This window comes from Papaver somniferum, unplaced genomic scaffold (genome assembly GCF_003573695.1).
Source record: "Papaver somniferum cultivar HN1 unplaced genomic scaffold, ASM357369v1 unplaced-scaffold_128, whole genome shotgun sequence".
NCBI classification, from domain to species: Eukaryota; Viridiplantae; Streptophyta; class Magnoliopsida; order Ranunculales; family Papaveraceae; genus Papaver; species Papaver somniferum.
In genome coordinates, this window is record NW_020621936.1 from 3,534,640 (window position 1) to 3,550,215 (window position 15,576).

Consider the following 15,576-nt stretch of genomic DNA (forward strand, 5'->3'; position numbering starts at 1 on the left):
TGAATACGTAATTCTTGTGAAGATCCAATTATAAAGATAAACAATATAGTGCGGAAATGGTAAAACACAAGACACCGAAAGTTTTATTAACAAGGAAACCGTAATAACAGAAATATCACGGGATCTCATCCAGATTTGAACACCATACTGTATTAAGCCGCTACAAACACTAGCCTACTATCAGATTTCAGACAGGAATGTAGTTGATACCTAATCCACCCTCCAAGTGCAGTTATATTCGTGCTCCTTGCATAGGCCTGTCAATGGAAGAATATCCGTCGGATATTTAGAAATCTGATATCCGACATGTTAAGCACTACCGGATATTCGATATCCGATAATATCCTACAGGATATCAAAATCAGATATCGATTCCGATAGGCTAAGCTGTCGGATATCCGATAAATATCCGATAGTATCCGGTTATAACAAAAAAGCTTAAAAACCCCTGTAAAACATTTTCATAATTGACACTTATGGGATATTTATCCGACAATATCCGATACTAGACTCGAAATTAGGATAAATTACAAATAAGTTCCTATACTATCGGATATCGGATATTAACATTTCGGATGGGGTCTAATCCGTTTCCGATATGTTAAGGAAGAAATATCCGATAAAATATCCGATCTGATATCCGATAAAACGGATAAAATCCTATAGGATCTCGAATACTCGGAAACGGATACCGGATATCGGACAAATATTGACAGGCCTATCCTTGCATCTCTTGAACATCGCAAGGCTATACTCAATTGATTTCCTTAGTTGACTTCCTTTAAACCTAAGAGTTGCTTCAACCTAAGTGAATAATTTTAATACCAATCTTCCTCTAACAAATAAGCCTATTTTATTTCCATTTAGATCAAAGATCAAGGCTTGGAAATCGGTTTGCAATAGACAAAGCTAACAAACCTCACAAATTCAGAACACTTACACTCACTTAGATGAGAAGCCTTAATTCTTTACCACCTCTCAAGAACAATCTTCAACTTATCAATTAAGAATAGTTTCCAGATATCTATCTTGAGAAATCACGAAGTCTGAGATGAAAAGAACTTTGCGATTACTATTTATCTTGCCATAAAGATATTACAGAACCTCGATAACAGAAAAACAAGATCATGATACACGAACTATCAAGATAAAAGATAGTCGAACCTGGCCACATGAATCCCCAAAACGAATTCTTTTGGTCGTAAACATAATTATGTTTCTCAGAGGAAACGTAGGTCAATAGATGACGACTCTAGCTATCAACTAGGGATTGAATTTCCCAGTTAAAGGAGTATCTTTATTTATAATTTTTCAAACTGATGGTTGCTTAGAATTCAAGATAAGATAACTTGAGAATCAAGCAAACACTTTCTATGTTTAAATGAAACTCTAATGGTTTCAAGTAAGTATTGAGAATTTATCTTAAAATCACATTTGAAAAATATACACAGTGGTCCGGTTACAGAACCTTATGTAATGCCGTTCTTTGGAAAATATGCCTAATGAACTTAAGAATTTAATCATGATGCACATACACAAGTGTTTTAGTGATTAATGATGTCTTAGAGGTGTTTACAAGAGTCATACCAATGCTAAACATATTTAAAAAATAAGTCTTTGAGCATCTGCTAAAATCTACTAGGACCGTTGGTGAAACGGTTCGTGAACTGTAAGGCAAGTTCATGAGTCAGGGTGATACGGTTTGTGAAATGGGTTCGCTAACCCTAATAGGTTCGAGAACTCATATGGACACGGTTCGTGAACCGGGTTCGACAACTGTTAGCCTTTTCCACCAACATGAAAAATTCAGATCACCATGATTCGTGAACTGTCCCCAACCGAACTCGCAGTTTGCTAACAGGGTTCGCCAACCTTCCTTGTATTTATAAAACTCAAATATCTATAATTTGCAAAGTGGTTCTCCAACCTACCTGAGTCGAAATAACAAAAGTTTTGTATTTCTTTCTTTTCATGTTTGAAACATTCCCAAATGGTGAATCATTTGTTTGGGAAATTTTTAATTGTTCCACAAATTAATTCTTGATCATATTTCGAGATTTTTAACAAGACAAGTTCGACTTGAAATTTCTTCTTTGCAATAAATCTACTATAAGTCATACGAGATAGTCTCAAAATATAGAATGGTAAGATAGTGAATAAAATAGAATGGTCCAGTCTTCACATACCCGATCGATGAAGTTCTCCAAATGTCTTCGTCGATCTTCAGTCTTCGAGGGTGATGTATGATACTCAACTACCAAATTCTAACCTAGTCCGAGACTTCATTTAGTAGACTAGAAATCAAGATATAGTTTTGTTAAACTAACATTGACAACAAGATTGAGATAGCAAAACTTGTGGGTTCGACCGAGCATTGCTCTAACACTTTCAATGCCCAATTGGTGCATGCCTACCTCGGATGTCTTGATCAGAAGTATGAGCATCCAAGGAATAAAATGCAAGCACCTCATCAAGTATGGAAACAATCATTTCTTGCTTCACATTTCCAAACCCAACCGATATGAGTTACCAAAATGTCACAATCACCTCTTGATTAAAAGATATGAGCTACAAAGTCTCAGACCACAAATGCTACAACTCATTGTGGCTGCCTATGTACCCTCTTCCATAGCTCGAAGGGATCAAGAACATACCATATTTCATCCACTTTGGGACTAATAACTAAAGACAACTCGTGTTGCAAGGTCAACGCCAAGCAAAGCCTAGTCCGTATAGGCCAAACGGTCATTCACAAAATACACACAACACAATGCATGATTGATCTTTCCTTCGTAGTGCATCATTTTGATGCATTCTTGGTGTAGCAAGACAACAAAAATTATACCTATGCATTATGAAGCTCTCTCGAGTAAGCGACGCATCATAATGATGTTTTGACATCATGTACAATGTACCGACCATGTTTTATATGAGAGATTAAATAATTATAGATGATTGATTTATAGTCATTGTGATGAGAAAAATCTGAGCGATATAGATATCACTGAGCGAACAAGACTACAAACTTGATCGCTCGATGTAATTCCTACCAACTTGATAGAGACTCTACCTCGATAATGATACCATAACTGTCTAATCGATTGATTTCCAGGTACATGGGAACCAACTTTGGGTGTTTAATAGTTCTTGAACCAGTATAATAATTGATGTGCTATGATGACACAATACTGCAGCCAGTGTCCTAGCAAATGAAGCTACATTATCCGGTGATTATGCGACATGAAGCTAAGACAAGAAAGGTCATTTGACACATGCAGCATTATGTGACAGTGTTGCATATCCTTAATCCAGAGTTAACCCAGCTCAAGGAATAGATTATATATTCCACATAAGTCATGGGATGACTTAGGCATTGGGCCAAGTATTGGCCAAGGCTTGGATAGTGCATGCGCACCAGTGACGTGGCCAAACATAATATTGTTGTCTATTGCTTGGAAAAAGAATGAAAGTGATGCAATATCATATGGAGATGATCCAAGCAACATATTAAAGCATGAATGGCACGAATTTACTCATATTGTAGCGCACAAGTGATTTAAGTGCATGTCCATACATATATAACGCAATGATGACGCTATGTTGGCTCAGGATAACAGTTACGAACTGTATGCGCATCACATGCATGCCAGAGTAAGGAGTTGTCTTAGAACGGTTGTAAACATTGTTTATAACCTTGTTTACCAATGCCTAACCACCAAGGACAGGTGCGACATCAATTGGTAAGATAAGATGAGAGTTAGTAATTGAAAAACACTTTGGCGGTCAGGATAACTGCCTATGGACAAACGGCGGTCCACAGTCTATGCAAACGGGTTGCACACAGTTTGACTATGTTCTTGGCGTTATAAATACGCCAGGGAACCTCTGCGATTGGAGGTATTCGAATAATAAAGGCACCAGTATTATAGTAGAGAGAGTTCAAGCTTAGTTAGGAAATAAGCTTGTAAGTCCATTAGTTGGACACAATTTTTGTAATTTTACTCTAAGTTAATGAAAATGATTTCGTTGGCTTAAAGCTTGTCTATGTGTTTCTTGTTATTCCTAAGTACTCCCTTTTCTATGAAGCATAATCACGGTACAAACCCATGTTTGTAGTATGGGAAACAATATAAGGCAAAGAGAAAATCAAGTAAATCTTCCGTTATGTTGTTGTTTGCAATGGTGCAAATTTATTATAAGGATGAAGTACGAGTGGGTGAATAGTTTTCATTGAACCACTCTGCATGCGGGTCATACTCGAGCCAAAGTTGCAAGGTACATATATGCGTAGGCATATCAGGATGATATATCATTCATTTGGTGTGTACATTTAGGCATGAAATGGCTGGACAAAGATTTGCGTGATGATGCAAAGGCATAAAAACTTATTTGGAATAACTTTTGGGTGTTCAAGTAAGAATCAAGTGCAATTGAAGCATAGTCGACGATGCAACAGTGAAGCTGAAATTCATTAGACCAAATAGCTAGGCATATAAGCTAAGTGGTGGCATATGGTATTAAGAAGAAAATATTGCAAAAAACAAAGGCCAAACACATTTTCTAATTTCTGAGATAGGTTCAGAAGTGTACAAGGCCAAGTATTTCAGAATGTCCTGAACTGACGTCTCATTCAACAAGGACGTTGAATGTATTGGGTAGGGGGTCTATAACCGTCCTAGTCAGTGATGCGCAATGATGGCGCAATACTGCAATCAATGGGCTACCAAATGAAGTTACATTATCTGGCGATGAAGCGACATGAAGCTAAGACAAGAAAGGTCATTTGACACATGCATTATTATGCGATAGTATTGCATATCCATAGTTATCCCATCTCAATGAATGGATTATATATATGCTATATAAGTGATGAGATGACTTAGGTATTGGCCAAGGATAGGACAATGAATGCGTAGCCAAACGCGATATTGTTGTCTATTGCTCGGCAAAAAGAATGCAAGTGATGCACATCATATGGAGATGATCCAAGCAGCAGAATAAGGCATGAATGACGTGACTTTAATTATATAGTAGCGCCCAAGTGAGTTAAATGCATGTCCGAAAAACTATAGCGCAGAGATGGCGCCACATTGGCCCAGGATGACAGTTACGAGCTATATGCGCATCACATGCATGCCAAAGCAAGGATTTGGCGTAGAACGGTTGTAAAATGGGTTTATAACCTTGTTTAGCAATGCCTAACCACCAAGGACAGGTGTGAAATCAATTGGCAAGACATCACAAAAGTTAGTAGTTGAAAAACAAATTGGCGGTTAGGATAACTGCTTATGGAAAAATGGATGTCCATAAGCTGTGGAAACGGTTATACATGGTTTGGATATGTTCTTGGCGTTATAAATATAAAAGAGAACCTCTGTGATTGGAGGTCTACGAATTATAGAGGCGCAAATATTGCAGTAGAATGAGTTTAAGCTTAGTTAGGAAATAAGCTTATAAGCCCATTGGTTGGATTTTGTGATCTTCCCCTAAGTTAATGAAAAGGATTTCGTTGGCTTGAAGTTTGTCTATGTGTTCTTGTTATTCGTAAGTACTTACTTTTCTGTAAAGCATAATCATGGCGCAAATCCCCTGTTTACAGGGTTACAATCGAAAGTAAAGAAAAAATCAAGTAAGTCTTTCGTTGCCCACCTGATAAGAGTGTTGTTGTTTGCATTGGTGCAAACTTATAAAACTGAAATACGAGTGGATGACTAGTCTTCATTGAACCATTGTGCTTCCGGCTCATACTCGAACCAAAAATTACAAGGTGCATTTGCGGGTGTTGCAACTTATACCATATACCAAATCAATAGTTTTAAACGAACCGTCGAAAAAGACTAAAAAACCAGCTTCCCCACATGTTATTTGGCCACGCCCCCTTTGAATTAGCAAGACGCCATTTTTGGCCCCACCATTTCAAGAAATGTGAGGCAGCCGTTTTTATATGGTTCTTTTCCACGGATTCCTTAAGAATTTTTGATACATAAATTGATATTCCAATTTTTCATGACCCAGTTAATGGCTAGTTCACCCGTGAAAAACATTTACTCCCTAATCCAAAAACATGTTTTTGGACTAGATTATTTACTCTCTAGTCCAAAAACTTTGTGGAGATTATAAAGTGTATTTTATAAATACCTAAAACACCCTTCCAGGTCTAATTAGTATCAACACATGTAAATGTTACTAGTAGTATGTTACTACATACTAGTCAATACGGTGATACTACATATTAATATGTACTATACTAGTAGTAACAAAAATATCTTACTAATTTTTTACTAGTAAATTAGCTAACTACTTTACTATAATAGTTACTACTAATATACTATACTAATAGTAACTAGTATACTAGTAACTAGTACTAGTAGTAACATGTAGTATCAATACATAACAATTTTTTGATATGTAGTATCAATACATAACATACTACATATCAATATGTAGCATCAATATATAACATACTACATATCAAACATACTACATATCAATATATAACATACTACATATTGATATGTAGTATCAATACATAACGTACTACATATCAATATGTAGTATCAATATTAATATGTAGTATCAATATATATCATATTAATATGTAATATCAATACATAACATATTACTACTAGTATTAGTTACTAGTAGTATACTACATATTACTACTAGTATACTAGTTACTACATATTACTACTAGTATACTACATATTACTACTAGTACACTAGTTATTACTATACTACTAGTATACTAGTTACTACATATTACTACTAGTTATTACATACTATATATGTAGTAACATATATATGTATTAATATACATAATATTATATGTTATGGTTAGTAGAGTAATTTTACTCTTTTCAAAACTTTTTTGGACTAGCGAGTAAATATGTTTTCCCGCTGGACTAGCCATTAATTCGGGTCGGATTTACTGGACTAAACAAGAAAGTGCTTTGTACTAAGAATTACTAGATAATCCTATCTAGAGTACTCTTTTAACAGGTGGTCCATCCACGGAAACAAGATACTCGCTGGTCCAAAAACATATTTTTAGATCAAATGTTTTGATCGTTGGTCCAAAACATGTGCCAGATTCTTACGCATTTTTTATTAATTTCCAAAATTGTCCTTCTGTCTGGCAACCGTATATAAAATAAGATGATAACTTAATTAGCTCAATACTTCTTCTAAGATTTTCGGTCGAGTTCAATTTTAGATAGTCCCTCCGTCTCTAAAAGATAGACAGGTTTGTGTGTAAATTTACACACAAACCTGCTTATCTTTTGGAGACGGAGGGAGTATATTTTTGTCTCTCTCTATGCTTTCTGCTAGTGCTCTGTAATTTAAGTATTCAATCTCAATTTAGATCGTTCAATTGCTTCTAGGTTAGTGATTAAGAACAAGAGGTGGGAAAGGGGATGATGAAGATAAAGAGTTCTGAAAGTGGTGGCGAAGAGAAGAAGAAGAATATTCAAGAATCAATTTTGATTTCCAGCTGACACTTTGAAAATAAATCCAAAATCCAGGTAGGATATGTCAATTTTAGGTTTTTAGTTTGAGTATTTGATTTTAAGCTGTTCGATTTATAGATTCTTTTCAAAATCAAGTTTTTGTTTGAGATTCATTAAAAAAATAAAAATATGATCCAACAGTTTGATTTGGTTTCTTTTATTTTCCTTAAAGTCATGATTCTCGTTTTTTTTTTTTGATCAAACACTATTTCAATCAGTACATATCAATATGTACTGAATTATACACAAACTAGGTTTTGTTATGTGTATTCAAGCATAAATTAGGTTTTTTTACCCATTACATACTAATATGTACTTCTGAATCATATAAATCAATATGTATTCCTAGTAGAAGAGAAGTAGGTTATTATGCTAGTGTTCTATTTGAAGTAGACTTGGCAAATAAAATTCCTAATCAAGTTTTAGTAAAATCCAAGTATGGTAGTTTTGAAAAAGAGGTACAAATTCCAAAAGTACCAAGTTTTTGTAGTCATTGTAAAGTGGTTGGTCACTTGGTGATTGAATGTAGATTACAGAAAAAAGAGAATGCACATGAAGGTGTTGTTGAGGGGAAGAATAATTTTGTTCAAATGAAGATTTGGAAGCAGAAGGAGAAGAAACAACCACATCAAGTTGGTTTTGATATTTGTAACACTCCAAAAATTTCAAGATCTCAAGAGGTTGAGGATAAGATTTTAAGTGATGATGAGGAAGTTAATTTTGCTTTAGACACAACTGTTGAAAAGAATGATAATCCTGAAAGGGGAGGTGCAGATTGTTCATTCTCTCCTGATGAGTTTCCACCATTATCTACAGAGAGCTTACTTAGAGTATCAACTAGTATCCCATCTATGTTGCCTTTTGAGAATACACAAAGTCAAGTGGTAACTCCTATCACTGGTTTACAGAATTCTTCATCATTACAGTTTGGTGCCCTAGAGTCTTTTACATCTGCAAGCAAATTTCAGGTACTGGTGGAGGTAGCTGAAGGGCAAAGTTCATAAGAAGTTTTAATATCTTCAAAGCATGGAACAAAAGGTCTCTCAACTGGCAAAGCTGCTAAGGAAATTAATAAAGGTGCACATACAAAAGGTATATCTCTTATTACAACCAGAAAAATAACTGGGAAGAATTTAGTTAAAAATAAGGGTATGAGAGGTCCTGAATCCTCTCAAAATTTAACTCAATGAGAGTAGTATTTTGGAATATCAGAGGCCTACAAAGAAGTAGAGCCAAACATAAACTAAGATCATTAGTAAATCAATTTAATCCTTTACTGATTTGGTTAGCTGAGCCTAAAATAAGAGTAAAGTAATTTTTTTAAGAATTTGAGGTTACCTGGAATGAGTCGTATGTTAATTCATAACATTAGTGATACTGAAAAAGGGAACATTTGGTTATTATGGCATACTTCATTGTCAACTCCATCTGTAGTTTCAAGCACTAAACAAGCTATCACAGTTAGAGTGGGGGAAGTACTAGTTACTGGTATTCATGCTGCATGTTTAACAGTGGATAAAAGAATACTTTGGGAAGAATTAATGAGAATTAGTGAAATGAATTGTCCATGGATGGTAATTGGTGATTTTAACACTGTTTTAAGTTGTGATGAGAACAAAGGTGGTAGAAGCCCTTTAAGAGTTTCAATGCCAGACTTTAATAAATGTTCGGACTATTGTGGTCTTTTACAAGCTCCAAAATCAGGAATTCAATTTTCTTGGTGCAATAATAGGGTGGGAAGAAGAGGATTTTTTGTGATCTTGATAAGGCTTTCTTCAATGTTAAGTGGATGGAGAGGTATGTTGATTGGAGATATAAAGTTGGAGTTAGGGAAGTATCATATCATGGAGCATTGATGGGTGGTACATCTGAAATTCCTAAACCAAGCAATATACCATTTAAATATAAAAAAATATGGACTTCTCACCCTGAATTTATGCAACTTATACTAAAATCTTGGGAAGAAGAATGTTCTGGAAATCCTGCATTTAGATTTATGAGTAAACTCAAAAGGTTCAAAGTAATTGTTAAGAAATGGAATTGGGAGGTGTTTGGAGATTTGAGAGTTAAAGTCAAAGAAACTGAAGATGAAGTTTTTAATGCTTCCGTACTTTCAGATGCTCAACCAGAAAATGTGGAACTTCTTAACAAACTAGTTACAGCAAGGGGCAAACATGAGTTGGATGCACAACAATATAATGAGTTGCTGAGGTCAAAGGCAAGAGTTAAATTGGTGAAAGAAGGTGGTGCAAATACTAGTTTCTTTCATACTTCTATGAAAGTAATAAATGCACATAATAAAATAGTTGAACTTGAAGATGCTAATGACAATATTGTTGCAGATCAAGAAAACATTTCAGAGTTATTGGTGAATCATTTTAAGAAGAAATTTGAATATCATGCAGTTATAATGGATGAAGGGAGTTTTGATATTATTCCCAAGGTAATAACTGATGAGGAGAATGCTCAGATGGATCAATTACCTTCAGCACAAGAGATCAAAGAAGCAGTTTTCTCAATGGATCCAAACAGTTCTCCTGGACCTCATGGTTTTCCAAGAAGTTTCTATAGATACTCATGGGACATAATTTGTCAAGATATGATTGATGCAATTCAATTATGTTGGAGATGTAGATTCATACCAAAAGGAATGAACTCGGTTTTCTTTTCTTGTTGCCTAAAGTTCCTGGAGCCAAAAGAACATAGCAGTTTAGACCAATTGGATTGTCTAACTTCTGCTTTAAAATCATCACAAGGATAATCACAACAAGAATACATGAAGTACCTCACAAGGTAATATTTAGTCAACAAGGTGCCTTTATAAAAGGAAGAAACATTCAAGAGAAGATAGTACTTGCTTCTGAGCTAGTAAATGAGCTAGATACTAAGAGAAGAGGAGGCAATGTGGGCTTGAAGTTGGACATCACACAAGATTTTGATTCAATGAGCTGGGAATTCATCTTTAAAACTCTTAAACATTTTGGTTTCTCTGAAGTGGGTATCAGATGGTTGAAAACCATTCTAGAATCTGCAAGAATATCAGTAAATGGTGGGCCTTTTGGTTTCTTTGATGTAGGGAGAGGTCTCAGACATGGAGACCCCCTTTATCCCATTTTATTTGTGATAGCTGAGGAAGTATTGAGTAGAAATATTGCCAGAATGGTTCATGAAGGACTACTAAAAACAATGGTCAATAGAGGTGGATGTCAGCCTTCTCATCCAATGTTTGTAGATGACACATTCATATTTTGCAATGGGCACAAAAGAACATTGGATAATTTAATGGGTTTGCTAACAAGATATCAAGCAGCATATGGACAGACAGTTAATAGAGCAAAGAGTAAGTGCTTTATTGGTGGTGTCACTAAAGATAGAAAGCAAGTAATTGCTTAGAGATTGAAAATGGAGATTTATGAATTCCCAGACAAATACTTGGGAGTAATGTTGAGTCCTGGAAGAGTTAAATCTATACATGTTTAGGGGATGGTGGAAATGCTACAATTAGCTGGTTGGATTGGAAAACTTCTTGCTTTTTCAGCCAGATTAACTTTAGTGAAGTTTGTACTATGCAGTATACCAATCTATAACATGTCAGTGTACAAATGGCCCATAGCAGTGATTAAAGAATGTGAAAGGATAATTAGAATTTTTTTATGGACATGTGATCCATCAGTGAAAAAGCTAGTAACTGCCAAGTGGGAGGAAGTGAATGCTCCTCTTGCTGAAGGAGGGCTTGGCATTAGGATATTGGAGGTGATGAACAAGGCACTATTACTGAAGTTGCTTTGGAAAATTGAGACTGAAGATGAAGAGTGGACTAGGTTCATGAGGGAAAAGTATAAAAACAAGAATGGTGACTGGATTACTAGCTACAAAAAATCATCAATATGGCCTGGATTAAAATATGTGATAAATGAGCTTAAGGAAGGAAGTAGATGGCTGGTAGGGAATGGAAGCAATATCTCAGTATGGGAGGATAAATGGGTAAAAGATTATGCATTTATTGATCATCACCAAACAGATATTGTGCAACAACATCAAGACTTAAAAGTTAGTGATTTTATAGTAAATGGTGAAAGGCATGTACCTGATGAAATGAAGAAGTTTTTTGAGCTAAATGAATTGCCGAAAATTGGGAATGGAAAAGATAAAAGAATTTGGGCAGCTGATTTAACAAGAAGCTTTTATGTTGCAAATGTTGTACAAAAAATAAGAGTGAAGTATCAACAGGTCAACTGGGCCAAGTATGTATGGGGTACTTATATCCACTCTTATACTTCCTGCAATGTTTGGAAGATACTCAAAGGAGCATGTGCAACTGAAGAAAATGTCAGGAAGAAAGGTTTTGACACTGTATCCAAATGCTACTTATGTGGAAATGGTCAAGATAATATGGCTCATATACTGTGGGAGTATTCTTTCAGTAAAGAAATTTGGAAATGGCTTGGAGGTATGTTTAATCTAAATACTCCCTCAAAATTTGAAGAAGTGATTGCATGTGTTAAAAGTCATAGTTCTGTAATTAGGCAGATATGGTACATAAGCTCCTTTTCAGTAATAGTAGAATTGTGGATGGCAAGAAACTTGAAGTTATATGGCAATATCAACCCAAATGCTGAGAAGTTCAAGGACAAGATTCTTAGTTTCACAAAAGAATGTGGAATCAGAATAACTCGAGTCATGAAGAATAGTATATATGATCTTAACATTATAGTAAGATTTGGTATTAAGGGAATAAAAACAAGATGTACGTCTGTGAAAGAAGTTTTCTTCAGACTGCCTCAGCTCATCCAAACACTAATATGTTGTGATGGTGCTGCCAAAGGAAATCCTGGTGCTGCAGGTATTGGTTTTATTGCAAGCCAGAGTGATGGAATATGCTTAGGTGCTGTAAGTGGAGGGCTGGGAGTTACAACAAATTACATTGCAGAGGTGATGGAACTAATAACAGCATGTGAATGGGCAGTGGGTAAACATCTAACTGATGTTTGTTTCAGTTTAGATTCTAAAGCTGTTATACTGGCATTTACTAGAGGTAAAGTTCCATGGATTGTCAAGAATAAATGGAAGAAAATAAAGGTGACATTGAGAAGTATTACTTTCAGGAATTCATACAGGGAAGTTAACTTTTCAGCTGATCAATTAGCTAAAAATGGAACAGCTCTTGGAAGAGGAGTAGTAATTCTATATGAGGGCAGGCCTAATTTTTTAGGACTACTGGAGCAGGAGGATGCACATTACTTCAGATTCACTTGAAAAAAGAATAATTCTGTAGTCATTTTACCTGAAATTTTCTTTGTTTCTTTTTGTATTCATTAAGCTAGTCTTGGCATGTCAAGACTATCTTGTTTTTTGACATTGAGTTTTTCTTTAGTAATAATATACATGAATTAGAAGAAAAAATATATGTAGTGTTGGATCTTACACTATCCTTCAGTACATATTTCCATACATTACATATCAATATGTAGTGCTGGAGCAATATATACTTTTGGATCATACACATTTTCCTTCAGGACATATCAATATGTATTGTTGTATTGATATGTATCGTGGGATCGTACTGTTTTTCCTTCAGTACATATCAATATGTACTGTTTGGATCAACATGTAATGGGTACATATCATTATGTACTGCATGATCATATATATCAATATGTATTGTTGAATCATACTTTTTCCTTCAATACATATTTTCCTTCAGTACATATCAATATGTACAGTTGGATCATCTACTCTCTTCTACTGTACTATTTGTGTATTCTTTGTATTCTTCAATCTTGTTCTTGCCATGATTCACCAAATGTAGATTTGTCCATGGTTTTAGTAAAATAGGGGTTTCTTCAATCCTTTTCAATAGAAATCAGGTCGAATCTACGAGTTTGATGATTACATTTGATCAATTTTTTATTTGTTTGTTTGACGATTTCCTTTTTAAGATTTTAGTTTGTTTGGTTGGTTTGAAATTTTGATTTTTCAATTTTTTCTGGGTTCACACATGAATAGTGATGGCAGAAAAGTAATTTAGCGTTTTAAAGAAAAACTAGATCGGCGATTAAATGATTTCTCCCCTAGACTATAGAATAAGCCGGGCGGGAAGTTATATGAATAAAATTCAAGAAGAGTTATGCTTCGTCATCCTGAGGTAAGCACTCAATTCATCTTCATGTTCACTGAAACTCAAATCCTGAGAATCCATATTGCTAGCATTCATAAATTAGCTCTCCTCCTTGTGATCATCATTGGTAGTTATATCATACACACAACTTTCTCTCTTCTTAGTACTTCCTTTGATCGAAAGTACTTTACAAACAAGTTTCACTTCACTAAGTACATTTATAAGAAAACATTCAACAATCTCCAGATCATAGGTAAACAGTTCATTAATTTCTATTCAAAAAGTTTCCAAACAAGCATTCATCATTACATCCCAATTCTGCTCTCAAACTATTACCTTACTACTACTTCAAGACAAACTAGCAATTATCTTGACCAAAAAAACCTGATTTGTTTTCCCCATGTCCTAAACCATCACAAACATCATCTTCAATACCAAACAACTTAAGCCGAAGCAAACATTACTACTTACCAAAATAACATTCAGAACTCCACTATCTATACACATCAACATCACCATCAAACTAGAAAAAAAACCGACCGAAGGATTGAAAAGGAAATCAAAATACTTACCAACATCTGCAACAAAATAAAGAAGAATAGGTGCAAGATCAAGCATCGGAAAAGCTGTTTTGTTAAATACATGTTGACCGTTTTCAAGATTTATTCTAAACCTGAAAATCTAGCCTTTTTCGACACCTGCGAAGAGACTACCAAAAGCCTTTTTCATCAGTGCTCCATCCTTCCTCTTCATATCTCTCACTTTCATCACTGTCAGATGGCGCCGGTGAAGTATCACTTGAAGATGTAGATTCCTCACTGTCTGTATCCTCTCCAGTCCCTTCCTCCCCAGTCTCGGCATCTTGCATCTCTGCTCTCTGGCTCACCCTCCTGCATGGTCTTTGCGAAAATATTTGGATTGGCAAGCTCATACTCAAATCGGCTCCTCAACTTCTGTTAGAGCATGGCTCGGTTGAACCCACCAAGCGTTGGTATGTCAAGTTTGATTGTCATATTTTAGTGAATCAATACTCATGTTAATATTCGTTTGATTATGTACTAGAGTCAACTTCGTATAGGTTAGCTTGAAAATATTAGGGTATGAGACATTACAAGTATTGCGAAGTCTTGAAGATGTGAAGAAACAAGGAGCTACAACGACAACAATCATCCTTCCACTTGAGGTTAGTGATATTTGACTTGAACTGTTTCATTCCCTAACGTATCTTTCAAGTCGTGCATATCGAAAACATAACTGCGAAGCATATTTGAACTCTAGATAGACGTAGTATTAAGGAATACAATACGAGGTTTATTGCTTAACCATTAAACTTTGTAGATAAGACATCGTCATAATCATTTGAATGTTATTCTGATTGTGTATGGGTATGAGGTGCGGATTTCATCCTAGGGAATAATGTTTACATGTGTTCTAAGGAAGTAAGTTCATAAACTTGTTTGTGAACCGAAAAGGAAATTGCCAGGTGTTATTGGTTTTGTTATTCATTGCATATCTTATGAACAACCAATATGTTTGATTGAGTATAACCACTCACAACTTGTTTGTGTTCTTGGTAGAACTATTCACAAAAGCCTGACTTATGTATCGGTATGACTTTTATTAGTGAAACCGATCTTAAGTAATCACCTGAGATGGTATGATCGGGTTTGTGTTTTGTCTGACCTAATATGGGAAAGGGGAACCAATCCTAGTAAGAGGTGCAGTACGTCACAATGGGTAACCGATCCTTGTATGGGGTGCAGCAAGGTTTATAGCAGAAAGGGGAACCGATCCTATGGACATGTGTAACACGTTTTTAGGCAAAGGGGAACCGATATTATGGACATGTGCAACACATATAAGTTAGATACCATATATATGTGGGGAACCGATCCTAGTACCTAGTCAACCGAATTTTGGAAAGCTAGTGTGACTATGCACAGTACTCAC

General features: G+C 35.3%; 1 protein-coding gene across 1 annotated transcript; it reads left to right on the top strand.

Moving 5' to 3' along the window:
* The first annotated feature begins 9,363 nt into the window (after positions 1 to 9,363).
* Positions 9,364 to 10,901, top strand: LOC113332125. Its single transcript, XM_026578800.1, has 2 exons — positions 9,364 to 10,057; positions 10,336 to 10,901. Exons 1-2 carry the CDS (start codon positions 9,364 to 9,366, stop codon positions 10,899 to 10,901), a joined length of 1,260 nt encoding a protein of 419 aa, XP_026434585.1.
* Positions 10,902 to 15,576: the final 4,675 nt, after the last annotated feature.